Source organism: Cervus elaphus, chromosome 14, assembly GCF_910594005.1.
Source record: "Cervus elaphus chromosome 14, mCerEla1.1, whole genome shotgun sequence".
NCBI classification, from domain to species: domain Eukaryota; kingdom Metazoa; phylum Chordata; class Mammalia; order Artiodactyla; family Cervidae; genus Cervus; species Cervus elaphus.
In genome coordinates, this window is record NC_057828.1 from 67,990,528 (window position 1) to 68,011,358 (window position 20,831).

A 20,831-nucleotide genomic window follows, 5' to 3' on the forward strand; every position below is an offset into this window, starting at 1 on the left:
GCAGAACAACAACAACAAAAAAAGGCAATCCCCTTTGTGCACTGGGATAGCGCAGTGTCCCTCGGTTCGGGACCTTGCCACACATTCTTGAAAGCCATTGTTTACCCCGGGGTTTTGGGGGAGGCGCCGCGCGGGTAGGCGCGGAGGGGACCCGGGGAGCGCTTCCCTGGTACTCAATTGACCCGGGACTCGGTGGGGAGAAGTTGCCCTCCAGGAGGCGGGGCCCGGGAGCCAATCAGGAGGCCCTCGACCAATCAGGAGGCGAGGCCGAGCCCGTCTTCCCCTCCCCGGCCCGCTTGCGGGCGGGCGGCGCGCAGTGGAAAGTTGGGAGCCGCGGCGGCTGGTCCGGGCGGAGAGCGGCGGCGGCGGCGGCGAGGGCAGCGGACTCGGCGCGGCGCCGCTGGCTGGGAGCGGTCCCCGGGGCATGGGCCGGGCGCGCCGCCCGCACTCAGCCACACGCCGCCCCGGCCGCGGGCACTCGGCCGTCCCGAAGGAGGCTGCGTCCGGACGAAGGCTGCCGCATCTTTGCCTGCCCGGCCCCGTGCAGGGATTTCGGGTTTGGTGCTCGTCCCCATCTGATTCTCAGCCCCCAACTTTTTGCAAGTTCAAAGAGGTTTCTGAAGTCGAATAAATTGCCCAGAGAGGAAACCCGCTGCCTGTTGAGGAGGGCTCAGCAGAGTGCTTAGGCGCTCCAGGAAAAAAAGAAAAAAGGAAAAAAAGGAAAGAAAGACAAAATGATTTCCTGGGACAAGGTCCACACCATATTCCTGCTCGCTCTTCTTTATCCTTCCCGAGCGCAGGATGCAATCCCCCAGTCCGAGGTCGAGGCAGAAGAAATTCCCGAGGGGGCCTCCACCTTGGCATTTGTGTTTGATGTGACTGGTTCCATGTATGATGATCTAGTTCAGGTGATCGAGGGGGCTTCCAAAATTTTGGAGACGTCTTTGAAAAGACCTAAGAGACCTCTTTTCAACTTTGCTTTGGTGCCTTTCCACGATCCAGGTAAGGGAAATACTTGTTCTTTGTTATTCCTTATGATTACGTTGTTTCTTATGCTACGGAATTGCGTGTCAGTAAGTTTCAGAACCATTTTAAATGTGTAGCTGAATACTGTTGTAACAAAGAATTGCTCGCCTACATCTGGGTTTGCTCTCTGATACCTGCTCAAGTCTCAGTCTTGGAGATGGCTTGTTTGGGGTGCTTGCACAGTGGTACCCAAACCTGGAAAGTGTGGAATTATGAAAACCAGAGCAATGATATCAAAATCAGTTAACTTAAAAATTTTTGAAACTAAATGTTTAAGGCAGAGCGGTACATTGGGTATTCAGCAGCAGTGCTTTAACACCCAACTTGAGAGCATTCTCAAGATAACTCTCAAGTTAGGGGGAGAAAAACCTGTTGTGTGAGACACAGGGAAGCTTGTAAGCAACAATTACTAATAAACTGAAGAGATGAAAATAAGCCATTCATTTGTTAATTGAATCTACTGATCTTCGCACCAGATCATCATTAGTTCGGCTCACAGATGGTAATAAATGTGTCCTCCTCTCATCCAGTAGAAATGCATGTAATTTGGTATGGCGGTGCTCTTTAAAGGTAGTTGAAGTACAATCACTTTATTTTTTGCCCTAAAGCCATGGGTTTCAGCTGCTGCGCGGTAATTTGATCCTCTTTACTTTTTTCAGTTTCTCTTTAAAGTGGCACCTTTCTGTGAGGCTCATAGGAGCTCTCATTGTCAGTGTGAGGGTAGCATTGCCTGGGGAGCCCTGGGGCTGGCTGTCTAGCATCCACCTGAGTTTCATTAGCACAACTCACTGCCCAGTCGAAGAAATAAAGCAGTGGTTTCTTGAAGTTCTCCCCCACTGTTCTCTCACATTTTTATTGAAATTCTCTTTTCACCAGAAGACTTTGACACAGTCACTTCACAATGAAAACTTGATATTGAGAATCTCAAATTCTTTCCTTGTGCTTTTGACAAGCATATGATAGTTCAATTTATTGCTTGGTTTTAAATGTGGCAGGTTTCAGCTGTTAAAGAATTGGCAGGGGGAGGAGTTTAGAGGAGTTTAGAGGGATTTTTGTTTGTTCTTCAAATGATGAAAATAATAACCTGTTCTGCGCTATGCATATAACCTTAGTAATTTCTATGTTATTAAAAATAAAAATTTTAATATTTGAATAAAGAATGATCATTTACTGTGTTAGCTGTCTCAGTGAGACACCTCATATGTTACAATGTTTTAATTTATTAAATGTCAAGATACCAATTGTGATGCAGACCAAGACTTTGTTAGCTTGGAATATGCTAAATATGTTTCTTCTATAGGAATGAATCTAAGGTTGGCAAAAATGTAAAGTAAAAATTCTTTTCTGTGACACCATAGTTTGCTTTCCTCCAAAAAGCTCTTATGAAATGATGCTGCTATAAACAGAACTCAAAAAATTGCCTCAAGTCATAAATGGAAACTAGATCATCATGATATTTATTTTGATATGATATGAACAAAATTATTGGAATAAATTGTATTGTGGTGTGTTCCCTTCCAATTGTTACCAAATAGGAAAATTTGTTGTAGTTGACTTTCCTTTATTTTGGCAATCATGATTCAAAGTAGGGGAAACTTAGTATGCTGATAAAAAATGACTAATAAATTAGTTACTTTGAATTAAATAATAAGAGAAAATAATTAACTTAAATTGGCTCCATAAAATTAATTATATGTATAATTCAGCAAAAGCTGTTCTGATTTCATTGTGATTCAAAGAAAAGTGTGTTTGAACTTAAAGACGAGAATAGAAATTAAAACATACTAATAACCTTTAGTTTACTAACTCACAATAATGGATTGTAATATTATCTCTGCATGTCATTTTCTGTTTGTGTGTGTGTACAGTAGTTAAGAGTTTTTGACTCCCTTGTACTTCTGGTTGGTTATCAACTTGGAATCACCAGTGGACAGAAAGGGCCTTGAATGGAGATTTACTGGCTTACTGAGTGACGTTGGAAAAGTCTGTCTACATTTTTGTATCCATCATCTCAGTTATAAAACGGCAGAATTGGATTTGAGCATCTCTAAGGTCACTTCCAACAGTGACATTTTACGACTATTTTACACATGGTAGTTTTTCACAGTCCCTGATACAACCGACAAGCAAATAAATGATGTGTGTAATTTAATATAGTTATACTAATAACATAGCTTTTCAAAGTGCTGCGGTTGAATTTAGCTAGATGAAGTAATGAATAAGATTTGGGATATAGTCTCAGGCATTTGACAGAGAACTTAAGGCCTTCACAGATGATTGCTTTGGACCTCTGCATAATAATGGGGGCAAGCTGTGTGTTTTGAGGTGGGGGTAAAAATGAAAATACATGGATGTGTAGGTGGCTCAGACAGTAAAGAATCTGCCTGCAATGCAGGTGACCCAATTTCGGTCCCTGGGTTGGGAAGATCCTCTGGAGAAGGGAATGGCAACCCACTCCAGTATTCTTGCCTGGGAAATCCCATGAACTGAGAGGAGCCTGGTAGGCCACAGTCCGTGGGGTTGCAAAGAGTCGGAATGACTGAGTGACTAACACTTTCACATAGACGTACAAGAGATAAGTCAACAAGTTGACAAGGCGGTAATAAAATCACTCAGAAAAATGTAGGAAGCTAGTGTTAGAGGAGTAACAGCATGCATTAGTAGGAGTAACCATGGTAGGAGGAAGTACCACAGAGCGCCAGAGTCATGGCAAGTCAAGACAACTTTTTGATGCTACCTCTGCTTAAGATGGGTTTTCCACTTTCATGATCACATTTAATGTATTAATTTTTAATAGCTTTGTTGACCTTACTATATAATCACTCATTTAAAACATATAATTCTGTGATTTATAGTATATTCAGAGATTGTTATTATTGTTCAGTCACTAGGTTATGTCCAACTTTTTGTGACCTCATGAATTTAAGCATGCCAGGCTTTCCTGTCCTTCACTATCTCCCAGAGTTTGCTCAAATTTATGTCCATTGATTTAGTGATGCTATCTAACCATCTCATCCTCTAATGCCCCCTTCTCCTTTTGCCTTCAATCCTTCCCAGCATCAGGGTGTTTTCCAATGAGTTGGCTCTTCGCATCAAGTGGCCAACATGAAGCTTGAGCTTCAAAATACGTCCTTCCTATGAATACTCAGGGTTGATTTCCTTTAGGATTGACTGGTTTGAAGTTCTTGTAGTGCAGGGAAATCTCAGGAGTCTTCTCTAGCACCACAATTCAAAAGCATCAGTTCTTTTGTTCTCAACCTTCTTTCTGGTCCCAACTCTTACATTCATGACTACTGGAAAAACTGTAGTTTTGACTATATGGACCTTTGTCAGCAAAGTGATGTCTCTGCTCTTTAATATGCTGTCTAGGTTTGTCATAGCTTTCCTTCCAAGGATCAAGCGTCTTTAATTTCATGACTGCAGTCACTGTCAGCAGTGATATAGACATATGCAACCATACCTCAGTCAAGTTTGGAACATCTTCCTCACTTTAAAGAGACACCCTGTGCCTTTTTATTTATCTGTCCTCTTACCTCCACCCCCTCCCCATATTATCCTCCTCCCAAGCCTAAGCAGCTACTAATTTACTTTTTGTCTCTGTGGATTTTCCTATTCTAGACTTTCATATGGATGGAATCATATATTATCTTTTTTTGACTGACTTCTTTCACTTTAGCATAATGTTTTTAAGATTTATCCACATCACAGCATATATCAGTAACTCATTTTTATGGCCAAATAATAATCCATTTTATAGATATACCATAGTTTATTTATCTTTTAATCTATAATGGATATTTGAGTTGTTTCCACATTTTGGCTAGTATGAATAATACGTCTATAATTATTTGTGGGCAATTTCCTGTGTGGACATAGGTGATACTGTGATTTGTAATATGAAATAAATATCTTATCTTTGTCACCTTTTCTAGCATGCAGCTCTTAAAACTCTTGAAATTTCCTAATTGATGAGAACCATAAAGCTATCTTCTGTCATGTTAATGAGGTGACTTTTGGACTTCACTGAAGAATGAGGGCTCATTGCCAGGAGACTCATCCCTGTGATTAGAGGGTTGGGACTTTCAGTCCCACCCCTAACCTCTGGAGAATGTTCCATGTGTACTTGAAAAGAATGTGTATTTTGCTGTTTGGGGATGGAATGTTCTATAATAGTCTGTTATGTCCATCTGGTCTAATGTGTCATTTAAGGCCAACTTTTTCTTACTGATTTTCTGTTTGGATGAGCTAGTTACTGATGCAAATAGTATGTGCAAATAGATGCAAATAGTTATTATTGTATTACTCTCAATTTGTCCCTTTATGTCTGTTAATGTTTTATATTTAGGTTTGTCTGTGTTGGGTGCATATTACAAGCATTATCCTTTTATTGGATTGTTCCCTTTATAATTATGTAACATTCTTCTTTGTTTTAAAGCCTGTTTTGTCTGATATTCTTATTGCTACTCCAACAATTCATTTTGTTTGTTTGTATGGAATATCTTTGTTTCATTCCTTCACTTTTAATCTATGTTTTTACAACTGAAGTGAGTCTTTTGCTGGCAGTGTAGATACAGACTATTAAAAAATCCATTCAGCCACCCGATGTCTTTTGATTGGAGCACTTAGTCAATTTACATTTAGAGTAATTAGTCATAGGTTGTACTTACTGCCATTTTGTTAGTTGTTTTCTGGTTTTTTTCTTAGTTGTCCTCTGTTCCTTCCTTCTCTTGTCCTCTTCCCTTGTGATTTGATGACCTTTTTTTTGTCTGTGTATGTGTTTGTATTTCTTGTATTTTTTGTGTCTCTAGTATCAGTTTTGTGTTTGTGGTTACCATGAAGTTTGTATGTAACAACCTATGTAAATATAACAAGCAGTTAGTCACTTAAGTTCAAGAGCATTCTGAAATCACTAATATTTGTCCATTCTCAACATTTTATAATTTGATGTCATATTCATATATTTTTATGCTGTGTATTGCTTAACTGATTATTTTAAATATCAGTGATTTTTGTTTTGTCTTTTGACCTTCATGCTGGTTTTATAGATGGTTGCTGCTGCTGCTGCTAAGTCGCTTCAGTCGTGTCTGGCTCTGTGCGACCCCATAGACAGCAGCCCACCAGGCTCCCCCATCCCTGGGATTCTCCAGGCAAGAACACTGGAGTGGGTTGCCATTTCCTTCTCCAATGCATGAAAGTGAAAAGTGAAAGTGAAGTCGCTCAGTCGTGTCTGACTCTTAGTGACCCCATGGACTGCAGCCTACCAGGCTTCTCCGTTCATGGGATTTTCCAGGCAAGAGTACTGGAGTGGGGTGCCATTGCCTTCTCCATAGATGGTTGAACCTTTGCTATATGTTTGTTTTTATCAGTGATTTTCTTCCTTTAATAATTTGTTTTATTTTGCTTGGTTTGGTTTTTGTCTTTTCTAGTTAAAGAAGTCCCTTTAATACTTTTTTTAAGGCCAGTTTAGTGGGAATGAACTCCTTTTAGCTTTTGCTTTTCTGGAAACTCTTTATATTTCCTCAATTATGAATAATAACCTTGCCAGGTACAGTATTCTTGATTGTAAGCTGTTTTTCTACAGTGTGTGTGTGTATATATATATATATATATATATATATATATATATATATATATATAGTGCCAGTTTCTTCTGGCTTGTACAGTTTCTGCTGAAAATTAACTGATGGTCTTACAGGGTTCCCATGTATGTAGCTAGGTGTTTATCTATTGCTGCTTTTAAGATTCTCTCTCTTTTTTTTTTTTTTTTTTAACATTTGGCATTTTAAGTGTAATATATCCTTGTAGGGTCCCTCTGGGTTCATCTTGTTTGGGACCCTTGGTGTTTCCTGGACTTAGATGTCTGTTTCCTTTGCCAAGTTAGATAAGTTTTTAGTCATTATTTCTTCAAATTGGTTTCGTATCCTTTCTTTCTCTTCCTCCTTCTGGAACTCCTGTAGTGTAAATGTTACTATGCTTGCTGTTGTCTTAGAGGTATCCTAATCTATATCTTTTTATTATGCTCTTTCTTTTCGCTGTTGGGATTGGGAGATTTCCACTACTCTGTCTTCCAGATCACTGATCTGGTTTCTGTATCCTCCATTCTACTGTTGATTTCTTTTAGTGTATTTTTCATTTCATTGTTTCTTCAGTTTTGACTGGTTCTTTTTAATATTTTCTCTTTGTTGAAGCTCACTGAGTTCATCCATTCTTCTTCCAAGATCATTAAACTTATTTATGACTTGTAACTATTTACCTGGTAAATTGCTGTCACTGTTTTGTTCAGTTCTTTTCTGGGGTTTCTATCTTATTCCCATGTTTGGAAGGTGTTCATTTGTCTCCTGCTTTTGCCTAACTCTTTGTGTTTGTTTCTATATGTAAAGTATATCAATTATGTCTCCTGGTCTTGAAAGAGTGGCCTTAATATAGAAGGTATCTTGTGGGACCCAGTGGCACAGTCCCCCCAGTCATCAGAGCGAGGTGCAAAAGAGGGTCATATATCTTGGGTGAAGTTGGTAGCTGTGAAAATTTTGCGAAATAGTTGGATTCTATGTATATTTTGGAGATGAGACCAAAAGGATTTAGTGATGAACTAGATGTGAGAGAAAACTGATAGAAGACAAGACAGATTCTGAGGATTTGGCCTGAGTGAGTGGAAGCATAGTGTAGTGATTTACTGAGATGAGAGGAGGAAGCATGAGCCGGTTTGAGGAACATTGGGAGACTGAGGTCTTTATTTTTGGTTATTTGGTTAAGTTGGAGATGCCTTTCTTATCCAAGTGGAGATGGTACAAAGGCACTTGGTTATATAACGTTATAATTCAGGGGAGAGGTCTGGGTCAGAAACATAAAATTGGGATCAGAAGGTGTGTATAAGATGATAATCAGGGTGAGGCTAGGTGGGACCACTGAAGGACCTATTAGATGAAGAATCAATGAAGGTCTGAGGACCCAGTTCTGGAATACTGCAATGTTGAGCAGTCAGAGACAAGAATAAAAGAACAAAGCAGCCCAAGAAACTGAAGAAAGAGAGAAGAGTATAACTACAAGTCAAGAGAGGAAAGCTTTTCAAGGAAGAAACAGTAATTGGTTAGTTAATAAGAGGCATGAGGATTGGCTAATCTGTTTAGCAATGTGGATATTATTGATATCTCACCAAGAAATGTTGGAAATGAAAGCCTGTTTGGAGAGAATTTAAAAGTGAAGAGGAATTGGAAATGTTTGGAATTACATTGCCTTTTCCAACTCCTGGAAAGATTGTTTTGTTCTTGAAGCTAAAATTGAAACTAGTTTTGATAAATAATTCACCCAGCATCTTACAAAATGCAAATGCAATGTAGTAGAGTCTTCAATTTGGAAGTGAAGATTTGTGTTCTCTTCCTTGTTCTTGTCATTTAAGCAAATCATTTAACCTTGCCAGACTTCTGTTTCTTTACCTATAAAAACTAGTGCATTGCTAGATTATTACCTAAGTTGATGGTTTTAGTGATCGTAATATAATGAATGATAATGGACTGCAAAGAGACTCAAAGTGGCAAGGACTTGATTCATTGGGAGAATTAACAGCATTACATATCTCTGCACTTGTGTTTCATAGTAATAAAAGTTTTGAACTCTCAATGACTTTGTATGGTTCTGCAGGACCTACACAGTGTTAAAAAAAAAAAAAACACTCTAAGACTTTTGTAATGAAAATATTCTTTTAGAATTTTTTTCTGAACAAAAGAATAGAAAGATTTTTACAAAGAAAATATTGCACATTGAGACCTTGAAAACCTATACAAATTTACATGAACTGAACTTCAAATTGAATGTTTTCAGTTTCAACATATTTAAAAAAAGGAGCCAAGAAGCTATGAGTCTCCCTTTGCCTTTGGCAGATCCTACAGGAAGAAGGGTTTTCATGAGGAAAAGGATTTAAGTCCAACAGAAATCTAAAGGAAATGAACTGAAATTTAGAGTGAGAGATTTTGGTTAGACAATGATAACTTTGTTTCCTAGGATGATAAGACTATTTTAACCTGAGTGTATAGATCCCATATCACTGGTTGTTTTCTGAGGATACGGAGATAGTTTGCACAGTGAAAACTTTGTCTTGAAGTATAGGGACTGAATCTTGATATATTGGATATGTTAAATTTGTTGGAGATGTTTCTATTTTAAAACATCATCTTTGACTCCTGAAGGATGAAAGGTTTTTTTTTATATTAAGTTGAGAAACAGCCCTTGAATTGATTGATAGTAAATCAGAATTTGGTTTTATTTATAGTTTGTCTTTGATCAAACAAACAATAACCATTCTTAGTGAGCTTTATGACTCTGCTTACCTATAATTAGAGGTAATAAAGTTACTATTTGTCAAGGACCATGCTAGGTGCCTTTGATTCAAAGATGAGGCATAACTTACAAGACGTTAACAGTCTTTATGGAGAAGGGCTAGCGAAATAACAATATTATAAACTGTGAAAGATTTTATAGTGGAAAAATAAGCATAGGGAATTGTGTGAGCTGAGAGCAGTGTCCCTGATACCGTATTCAAGAGGGTGGTGGTTAGCAAAGGTTTTCTAGAAGTGTTACCTGGAGAAAGTGCATGAGTAAAAGCAGTTTAACAAAAATATTAAAGCTCTCAGGAGCCTGGAAGGATTATAAGTGAAAAGTGCCATGTTTGGGTTTTCATTTTAAATCCTTATCTTTTGGATAGATTGGAACAAGGCAATCCTGAGAGCTGAGAGAGAAAATCTCAGGCCATCATAGCAATTCAGGGAGGAAAATTGAGGTGACTTGGGCATAGGAAAAAGGCTATGGATTTCAGAGTTATTAATAAAGACCAAAAGAGTGGACTTGGCCTTTAAAACATGGAGAAAAGGGAAATATTGCCTTATGTAGATTAAAATATGAAATTGGCATATGATTAAAGAGAAAAGATATGTAAAGTTAGCTTTAAGAGACACTGTTACTCTCAGGATGGGCGTCTTGCTTATAAGCTCCTTATACATTAATTTGTCCAAAATCAAGTCTCAACCAAAAGTGTCGAGGTCAACAATGAAAAAGTCACAGAAACAGACTTAGACATTGTACAACCAAGTTCTTTTTCTTAAAAAAATTGTGGTATAATTGACATGATATTAATTTCAGTTGCACAGTATGACGATTTGATCTTTGTTTGTGTCATGATATGATCACCACGATAAGTCAGTATTTGTGACCATACATGTTACAAAATGCTTCTTCCTCTGATGAGAACTTTAAAGATTTACTCTCTTAGCAACTTTCACATATAGAATACAGTATTGACTGTAGTCACCATGTTGTACATTACAGCCCCATGACTTACTTATTTTATAACTGCATGTTTGTACCTTTTGACCCCCTTCTCTCATTTTGCCTACCCTCTGCCCCTGACAACCACCAATCTGTTCTCTGTATCAGTGTTTTAAAAAAATTTTTTAGACTCCACATATCAGTGAGAGCATATAGTATTTGTCTTTGTCTGATTTCACTTAGCATAAACCTGTCAAGGTCCATTCATTTGGTTGCAAATGGCAAGATTTCCTTTTTTATGACCAAGTAATAGTCCTTGGAAGGAAAGTTATGACCAACCTAGATAGCATATTAAAAAGCAGGGACATTACTTTGCCAACAAAGGTCCATCTAGTCAAGGCTATGGTTTTTCCAGTGGTCATGTATGGATGTGAGAGTTGGACTGTGAAGAAAGCTGAGTGCCGAAGAATTGATGCTTTTGAACTGTGGTGTTGAAGAAGACTTTTGAGAGTCCCTTGGACTGCAAGGAGATCCACCCAGTCCATCCTAAAGGAGATCAGTCCTGGGTGTTATTGGAAGGACTGATGTTGAAGCTGAAACTCTAATACTTTGGCCACCTGATGCGAAGAACTGACTCATTGGAAAAGACCCTGATGCTGGGAGGGATTAGGGGCAGGAGGAGAAGGGGATGACAGAGGATGAGATGGCTGGATGGCATCACCAACTCGATGGACATGAGTTTGAGTAAACTCCGGGAGTTGGTGACGGACAGGGAGGCCTGGCGTTGCGATTCATGGGGTCGCAATGAGTCGGACACAACTGAGCAACTGAACTGAACTGAACTGAATAGTCCTTTCTCTCTCTCTGTGTGTGTATGTGTATGCATGTCATATTTTCTTTTTCCATTCATCCATAAATGGACACTTCGATTGCTTCCATGTCTTGGCTACTGTAAATAAGGCTGCATTGAACTTGGCAGTTCATGTATCTTTCCATGTTAGTGTTTTTGTTTTCTTTCAATAAATACCCAGAAGTGGCATTGCTGGATCATATGGTAGTTCTGTTTTTAATTTTTTGAGGAACATTCACATTGTTTTCCATAGTGATTGCACCAAGTTATATTCTCACCAATAGTGCAGAAAGGTTCCCTTTTCTCCATATCCTCACCAACACTTTCTTTCTTTGTCTTTTTGATCATAGCCATTCTGACAGGTGTGAAGGGATAACTCATTGTGGGTGTGATTTGCGTTTCCCTGATGATTAATGATGTTGAGTAGTTTTCATTTACCTGTTGACCATCTGTATCCATCTGTATGTCTTTGGAAAAATGTCTCTTCAGATACACTGCCCATTTTTAAAGAAGACTTTTTTTTTTTTTTTTTTTTTGCCAAATTTTATCTAAGGTTCAGAGTGTTCATTCTATGCTTAAATAACTAGTCTGTCATGAGCAGTGTTCCAACTGTGGTGGTAGACTGTTTATCTTTATAAATATGTAATGATGTCATTACATATTTGGATCGTACTATTAGTGCTCCTTGTTTTGGTCCCATGCTCACTAAACAGCCTCCCAGTAATTTTTAACCTCATGAATTTTACTTATGGGAAGAGAATGTTCTGATCACACTGGCATATACATCAGATTCACCAGACAGTTATAGTCCTCATTGGTAACTCACAATTTGGCACACCAGCTTTATACATCTGTCTCTGTTGTTTAAAATAGTCTGACAGTGTCAAGTTAAAAGTTTCTGAGTTTGCAAGTCTGTGAGCCAGACATTGGTTGATGGTGAATTTATGAAAGTAAGTGTCTCCCTGTGTGGATCTGTTTGGGTGGCCTGTCGGTCTCCAGGTATTACCCCTCAGCATTTCCAACTGTCAGTGTTAGTGTGAATAGCGCCAAGTAAGGGTTCTGTCCACTTGAAACTTATGCAGATGACAGCTAAAGCCATTGGAATGAATGAGATCATCTAAAGAGAGCATGTAGATTGAGTAAAGAAGGCAGACAGGCAAGAACTATGGCAAACACAGCATTTAAAAGACAAAAGGGAGGAACTTCCCTGGTGGTCCAGTAGCTAATATTTCTGTGTTTCCAATGCAGGGGGCTTGGGTTTGATCCCTGGTCTGGGAACTAGATCCCATATGCTGCAAGAAGACCACCACCACCACCGCCCCCCTCCCCTGCCCCCAGCCAAATAAATAAATATTTAAAAGACAGAAGGGAACTTTTATAAAAGATTCTGGAAAGGAGAGTCAAGGTAAATAGGAAGAGAAATAAGAATGAGCAATGTTTGGAAATCTGAAAAGTTGTTAGTTTTAAGCAGGAGAAGCTGTCAGCTCTATCTGTTTATAAGGTTATTGAAAGTAAAGGCTAAACCAAGAGGCTACATTAAAATAGACTGTTTTGTAGGAGTTGTGGAGCCAGGAAGCTGAAATGATGGGTAAGAAAATGGAGCTAACGAATACAGTATGTTTTTGTCAAGAAACATAACATCATGGTTTACAGCATAGGCTCTGGAGTCTGATGCCTGGCTTGGAAAATGGGCTCCACCAAGTACTTTTTGTGTGATCTTAACTTCTCTGTGCTTCACTGTCAATAACTGAGGATAGAATTATCTGCTTTGTGAGGTTGATGTGAGAATTGAAATACTAGATGTCCAAAACTTAGTGCAATCCCTTTCACACAGTAAGTTCTCAATAATCATTAGTTATTGGACTTGAGAAAGAACATGTTCTTTTAAGGTGGGAGACAGGAAAGAATATTTAAATACTGCTAGAAGAGAGTCAGCAGAATAGAAGAGATAAAATATTCCAGAGAGAACAGATGCTTTATAAAACCAGTACTTTGAGAAAGCAAGAGGAGATAGGATGCAAAGTAGAAGGATTGGTGGTTCTCCTCCAAAGGAGGAGAAGACCTTTGGCTCAGTGTGATAGGAGCCAAGTGGACCACTGATAGGTACAGTCATGGTCAAGGGGGTAGGTGAAGATGCAGGATGTTGGATGACTTCTTGTCTGATGGACTCTTTATTTTCTCAAAGGAAAAGGCAGGTCATTTGATGAGAGGAGGGAACTGGCAGAAGGGTAAGTACGATTTTAGAAAACTGGTGGAGTTTGAGAGGTACAGGATACTTTTTATGGACACAGAGACAGTTTCAAACCAGGATGAGTTGTGGTTCAAAAGATGAATTTGTAGTGCTTGTATGCTGCCTACCTGGGTGATTTTCTCCAGCAACTCTCAGCAACCTGAGTATAATTGATGAGTTTTATCTCTTGTTTCTTCTAGGACTTGGATTTCATTGAGCAGGTGTGGCTAAAGAAAATAGGGTATGTTTGAGAGGAATCAGTTCAGTTCAGTCACTCAGTTGTGTCCGACTCTTTGCGACTCCGTAGATAGCAGCGCGCCAGGCTTCCCTGTCCACTACCAACTCCTGGAACTTGCTCAGACTCATGTCTATCAAGTCGATGATGCCATCCAACCACCTCATTCTCTGTTGTTCTCTTCTCCTCCTGCCTTCAATCTTTTCCAGCATCAGGGTCTTTTCCAAGGAGTTAGTTCTTTGCATAGGTGGCCAAAGTATTGGAGCTTCAGCATCAGTCTTTCCAATGAATATTCAGGACTGATCTCCTTTAGGATGGACTGGTTGGATCTCCTTGCAGTCCAAGGGACTCTTAAGTGTCTTCTCCAACACCTTGGTTCAAAAGCATCGATTCTTCGGCACTCAGCTTTCTTTATGGTCCAACTCTCACGTCCATACATGACTACTGGAAAAACCATAGCTTTGACTAGACAGGTCTTTGTCGGCCAAGAAATGTCTCTGCTTTTTAATATGCTGTTGTTTAGGTTGGTCATAGGTTTTCTTCCAAGGAGCAATTGTCTTTTAATTTCATGGCTGCAGTCACCATCTGCAGTGATTTTGGAGCCCAAGAAACTAAAGTCTGTCATTGTTTCCATTGTTTCCCCATCTATGTGCAAAGAAGTGATGGAACCGGATGCCATGATCTTAGTTTTTGAATGTTGAGTTTTAAGCCAGCTTTTTATTCTTCTCTTTCCCTTTCATCAAGACGCTCTTTAGTTTCTCTTTGCTTTCTGACATAAGGATGGTGTCATCTGCGTATCTGAGGTTATTGACATTTCTCCCAGCAATCTTGATTCCAACTTGTGCTCCATCCAGTTCAGAATTTTGCATGATCTACTCTGCATGTAAGTTAAACAAGAGAGAGGGGACATATGTATTCCTCTGGCTGATTCATGTTGATATGTGGCAGAAACCAACCCAATATTGTACAGCAATTATCCTCCAATTAAAAATGAATAATTAAGAGAGACTGAAAAGCTGGATCATAGAGTCAAATCTGGATGTATTGACTGATAAGAGTTGAGATTTTGCTTGTGAAGCACAATATATAACAAGGAATTTGGGATAAATTGGTAAGACTAGCCAGAGTGATTGGTCATAGAATTCAGCTTGAGTAGAAGTGAAGATTATGGGCTTGATATCAAGGAACTTGAGTCTATGGAGTTGATTATGGATGTTACCATAACCTGGATAATAACAGGGCTTAAAGTAAGGAAGACAGTGAGTCAGGCATCAAGTTTGTATTTAATAACAATTATTCAGAAGTCTTGTGGCTGCTGACAGTGATGAAGAAGGTTAGAGGGTGTCAGGTGGCATACACCTCAAAATGGAAGGTGTTTTCTCTGAAGGTAGAGGAATGGCATATTGGGTGTGGATACAATGATGACCCTTCTCTCCTGACCTCATGTATCTTGGGTGCTGGAGAATGAGTGGTCTCCGCTGGGGAAGTCTGTGGAGGAGGGGGCACCAATGATGTAAAACCTTATTCCAGCTAACGTGGGAATTAGATGGGGAGTTACTGTGGGAAGGGCTTCCCTGGTGGCTCAGACCACAAAGAATCCACCTGTAAGGCAGGAGACTTGGGTTCAATCCCTGGGGTGGGAAGATCCCCTGGAGAAGGGAATGGCTCCAGTATTCTGGCCTGCAGAATCCTGTGGACAGAGGAGCCTGGCAGGTTACAGTCCATGGGGTTGCAAAGAGTTGGACATGACTGAGTGACTTTCACTGTGCGAAAATGGTTTGGAAGCCACAGAATATGTGAGGAAATAGGATGTGAATGAATGGGTGAGCAGAGAGGAAACGGAATGAGAGGAAGCGGGAAGTAAAATGGTTTGCTTTTGGGGCAGTGACCACAGATAACGGTGATATAAAGCAACGTGGGATACTTTGGTTGCAATGTCTGACTTGTTTAATCCCTAAATCATGTCTGACTCTTTGCAATCCCATGGACCGTAGCCTGCCAGGCTCCTCTGTCCATGGGATTTCCCAGGCAAGAATACTGGAGTGGATTGCCAATTCCTTCTCCAGCGGATCTCCCCAACCCAGGGATTAAACCTGTGTCTCCTGTGTTGGCAGACGGAGTCTATACCTCTGAGCCACCAGAGAAGCCTGCATTGTCTGAAACTTGGATATAAATCTAAGATACCAGCTCAGGCTGGTGATAGTTGGAGCCTGATGAAGTCGTCTGTTGCAGACAGCCTGGTAGGCAGGGACTCCTGAGCAAACACTTAAGTTCACACATCTTAGTGACACAGGCTTAGTGGTATCATTTTTACTTCTAATAGTCACAGCTACTATTTTAGTTTTTGAGTCATTACCATGGACCCAGGCTAGTTCCATTACCATGGAACTAGATACATCATTTTCAAAATTGATGTTAACTTTTATTTTACATATGAGGCAACTGAGGCTTATATGAACTCTTGTGTTATGTAGCAAATTTCCTGAAAAAGAATAACTTTCTACAAGTTATTTTTTGCCACTTTCTTCTGTTTTGAGAAATGTGTAAAATTAAGGAGATGTGCCCAGGAAGGTGTGGCAGAGGGAACACCGTGTGATTTGTGAGGGCTGCCATAATCAAGTACCACACACTGGGTGGCTTGAATAACAGGAATTTGTTGTCTCACAGTTCTGGAGGCTAGAGACCTACAGTTAAGATGTTGGCAGGGTTGTTTCCTGCTGAACGTTGTGGGGAAGAATCTGTTTCATGTGTCTCTGTTGTCTTCCGGTGCTTCGCTGGTGATCATTGGGGTTCTTTGGCTTGTGGAAGTACAGATCTCTGTCTTCATGTTCACAGGGTGGTCTCTGTGTGCTGTGTCAATTTCCCCTTTTTGGTAAGGACATCTGTCATTTTGGATTATTGGCCCACTCTTTCAAACCCTAATAGATGGTGCTGTGAAAGTGCTGCACTCAATATGCCAGCAAATTTGGAAAACTCAGCAGTGACCACAGGACTGGAAAAGGTCAGTTTTCATTCCAATCTCAAAGAAAGGCAATGCCAAAGAATGTTCGAACTACTGCACAATTGCACTCATTTCACATGCTAGCAAAGTAATGCTCAAAATTCTCCAAGCCAGGCTTCAACAGTACTTGAACCAAGAAACTTGCAGATGTTCAAACTGGATTTAGGAAAGGCAGAGGAACCACAGATCAAATTGTCACCATCTGCTGGGTCATTGAAAAAGCAAGAGAGTTCCAGAAAAACATCTACTTCTGCTTTATTGGCTATGCCAAAGCCTTCGACTGTGTGGATCACAACAAACTGTGAAAAATTCTGAAAGAGGTGGGAATAGCAGACCACCTGACCTGCCTCCTGAGAAATCTGTATGCAGGTCAAGAAGCAACAGTTAGAACTGGACATGGAACAACAGACTGGTTCAAATCGGGAAAGGAGTACATTAAGGCTGTATATTGTCACCCTGCTTATTTAGCTTATATGCAGAGTACATCATGCAAAATGCTGGACTGGATGAAGCACAAGCTGGAATCAAGATTGCCAGGAGAAATATCAATAACCTCAGATATGCAGATGACACCACCCTTATGGCAGAAAGTGAAGAAGAACTAAAGAACCTCTTGATGAAAGTGAAAGAGGAGAGTGAAAAAGTTGGCTTAAAACTCAATAGTCAGAAAACTAAAATCATGATATCCGGTCCTATCACTTCATGGCAAATAGATGAGAAACCAGTGGAAACAGTGACAAACTTTATTTTTCTGGGCTCCAAAATCACTGCAGATGGTGATTGCAGCCATGAAATTAAAAGATGCTTACTCCTTGGAAGAAAAGTTACGACCAACCTAGATGGTGTGTTAAAAAGCAGAGACATTACTTTGCCAACAAAGTCTGTCTAATCAAAGCTATGGTTTTTCTAGTAGTCATATATGGATGTGAGAGTTGGACTATAAAGAAAGCTGAGCACCAAAGAATCGATGCTTTTGAACTGTGGTTTTGGAGAAGACATTTAAGAGTCCCTTGGACTCCAAGGAGATCCAACCAGTCCATCCTAAAGGAGATCAGTCCTGAATATTGATTAGAAGGACTGATGTTGAAGCTGAAACTCCAATACTTTGGCCACCTAATGCGATAAACTGACTCATTGGAAAAGACCCTGATGCTGGGAAAGATTCAGGGCAGGAGGAGAAGGGGACGACAGAGAATGAGATGGTTGGATGCCATCAACAACTCAATGGACATGAGTTTGAGTTTGAGTAAACTCCGGGAGTTGGTGATGGACAGGGAGGTCTGGCGTGCTGCAGTCCATGGTCACAAAAGAGTCGGACACGATGCAGTGACTGAACTGAACTCCAGTATGAACCTCATCTTAACTTACTGTATCTGAAACATCCTTTTTATTATTTGTTTTTTAAATAGTCACATTTTGGAGTGCCAGGGGATAGAACTTTACCATATGAATGTTGGTGGGGACACAATTTAACCCATACTGAGACTGTTCAGTAATTATCAACAGTGAATAAAACAAAATGCTTTCACTCTTTTACTAAAGACAGTTCAGTCTATTAATTTCTAATAAAAGATATTTGCATCAGGGAGTATCATGGACTCTAAGCTCTGAACTCTTTTTGGATAGGAACTGGGTTCTCAGAGAGATATTATGGAGAGAGATATTAATATGTTTGGAATTCTATGTAAGTCCTTGAAGTAACTTGAATTTAAAAAAATCTGTGACTTTTACCCAAAGCATTTAATGCTTTAGAGCATCTATTCTTAAAATATTTTATAAAGCTTTATTTGATTTTTTTCCCCCCTTTGGAGACGTTGAGACATTTGCTTTAATTTTGAAATAGGGGGAATTATATAGAAGCCAGGAATGCTGGGAATTATTTGTGTGTTCCAAAGTATTTGGGGTTTGTATACCTGTAGATTTCTTTTCTTTCTTTCTTTCTTTTTTTTTTTTGTAGATTTCTTTTCTTGGGAACTTCAAACACTATTTGGAGCAGTTTTTCCATTAGCACTAAATCTCATAGAGCTTACCTTTAAACATTGTTTTATTCTCAGGTAGGAGGAGTTCCTTGAAGTTCTCAGGCTGGAAGTCACTCTGATTGCCATCGAAAATGCTTCAGGGCAACTCAGTTGCTGTTTTGCCAAGATCTGACTGGAAGAGGCGGGTTAAATAAGACAGATGGGTGATGGGGAAGAGAGAAATCCATGAAATGGATCTTGTTCTTTAATATTCCCTTTTCCTTTTTAAATCAAGTAGAAGGTCCAGAGAATACATTATTTCATTAAGCAGTAGTGAGCAAAATTTGAAAAAGATATTGTACTACCTGGAATATTAATTTTTGAGATTCAAAGTGATAACTGTTTTGCTTTTTAGTCCATAATTTGTACTTCAAAGTCCTTTGTGGGAGTCACAGTAAAGCTCAGTTCTATTGTTTCATATTCCCCAGAGGGTCTTTGCTCTTCTTAAGTGAACATGTTGTCTAGCACCTGGATCAGGTGATCATACTTGTGCCTTGAAGTTTTCTCTGAAGTCACACTCTGTGTTGGAATATCTCTCTGTGTGCCAGACATTTTCTCTCCTGTCATTAAAAGATTTTTCAAAATTTTACCTCTTCCGATAGATATACTCCTAAGTATTTTATTCTTTTTGTTGCAATGGTGAATGGTATTGTTTCCTTAATTTCTCTTTCTGTTTTTTCATTGTTAGTATATAGGAATGCAAGGGATTTCTGTGTGTTAATTTTATATCCTGCAACTTTACTATATTCATTGATTAGCTCTAGTAATTTTCTGGTAGAGTCTTTAGGGTTTTCTATATAGAGGATCATGTCATCTGCAAACAGTGAGAGTTTTACTTCTTCTTTTCCTATCTGGATTCCTTTTACTTCTTTTTCTGCTCTGATTGCTGTGGCCAGAACTTCCAACACTATGTTGAATAGTAGTGGTGAGAGTGGGCACCCTTGTCTTGTTCCTGATTTCAGGGGAAATGCCTTCAATTTTTCACCATTGAGGGTGATGCTTGCTACCTAAAGAAACAAAAGACCTATGCATAGAAAACTATAAAACACTGATGAAAGAAATCAAAGAGGACACAAACAGATGGAGAAACATACTGTGTTCATGGATTGGAAGAATCAATATTGTCAAAATGGTTATACTACCCAAAGCAATCTATAGATTCAATGCAATCCCTATCAAGCTACCAACGGTATTTTTCACAGAACTAGACCAAAGAATTTCACAATTTGTATGGAAATACAAAAAACCTCGAATAGCCAAAGTAATCTTGAGAAAGAAGAATGGAACTGGAGGAATCAACCTGCCTGACTTCAGACTCTACTACAAAGCCACAGTCATCAAGACAGTATGGTACTGGCACAAAGACAGAAATATAGATCAATGGAACAGAATAGAAAGCCCAGAGATAAATCCACGGACCTATGGACACCTTATCTTTGACAAAGGAGGCAAGGATATACAATGGAAAAAAGACAACCTCTTTAACAAGTGGTGCTGGGAAAACTGGTCAACCACTTGTAAAAGAATGAAACTAGAACACTTTCTAACACCATACACAAAAATAAACTCAAAATGGATTAAAGATCTAAATGTAAGACCAGAAACTATAAAACTCCTAGAGGAGAACATAGGCAAAACACTCTCTGACATAAATCACAGCAAGATCCTCTATGACCCACCTCCCAGAATATTGGAAATAAAAGCAAAACTAAACAAATGGGACCTAATGAAACTTAAAAGCTTTTGCACTACAAAGGAAACTATAAGTAAGGTGAAAAGACAGCCCTCAGATTGGGAGAAAATAATAGCAAATGAAGAAACAGACAAAGGATTAATCTCAAAAATATACAAGCAACTCCTGCAGCTCAATTCCAGAAAAATAAATGACCCAATCAAAAAATGGGCCAAAGAACTAAACAGACATTTCTCCAAAGAAGACATACAGATGGCTAACAAACACATGAAAAGATGCTCAACATCACTCATTATTAGAGAAATGCAAATCAAAACCACAATGAGGTACCATTACACGCCAGTCAGGATGGCTGCTATCCAAAAGTCTACAAGCAATAAATGCTGGAGAGGGTGTGGAGAAAAGGGAACCCTCTTACACTGTTGGTGGGAATGCAAACTAGTACAGCCGCTATGGAGAACAGTGTGGAGATTTCTTAAAAAACTGGAAATAGAACTGCCATATGACCCAGCAATCCCAC

General features: G+C 39.4%; 1 protein-coding gene across 4 annotated transcripts in view; it reads left to right on the top strand.

The window, feature by feature from the left end:
- Positions 1 to 703: 703 nt before the first annotated feature.
- Positions 704 to 20,831, top strand: part of HMCN1 (hemicentin 1) — a 516,590-nt gene continuing 496,462 nt past the window's right edge. For all 4 annotated transcript variants that reach the window (XM_043924342.1, XM_043924345.1, XM_043924344.1 and 1 more), the window contains exon 1: positions 704 to 1,002. In XM_043924342.1, coding sequence (XP_043780277.1) covers positions 735 to 1,002 — 268 coding nt within the window. In that variant the 5' untranslated portion in view covers positions 704 to 734. The remainder of the gene's footprint in view (positions 1,003 to 20,831) is intronic.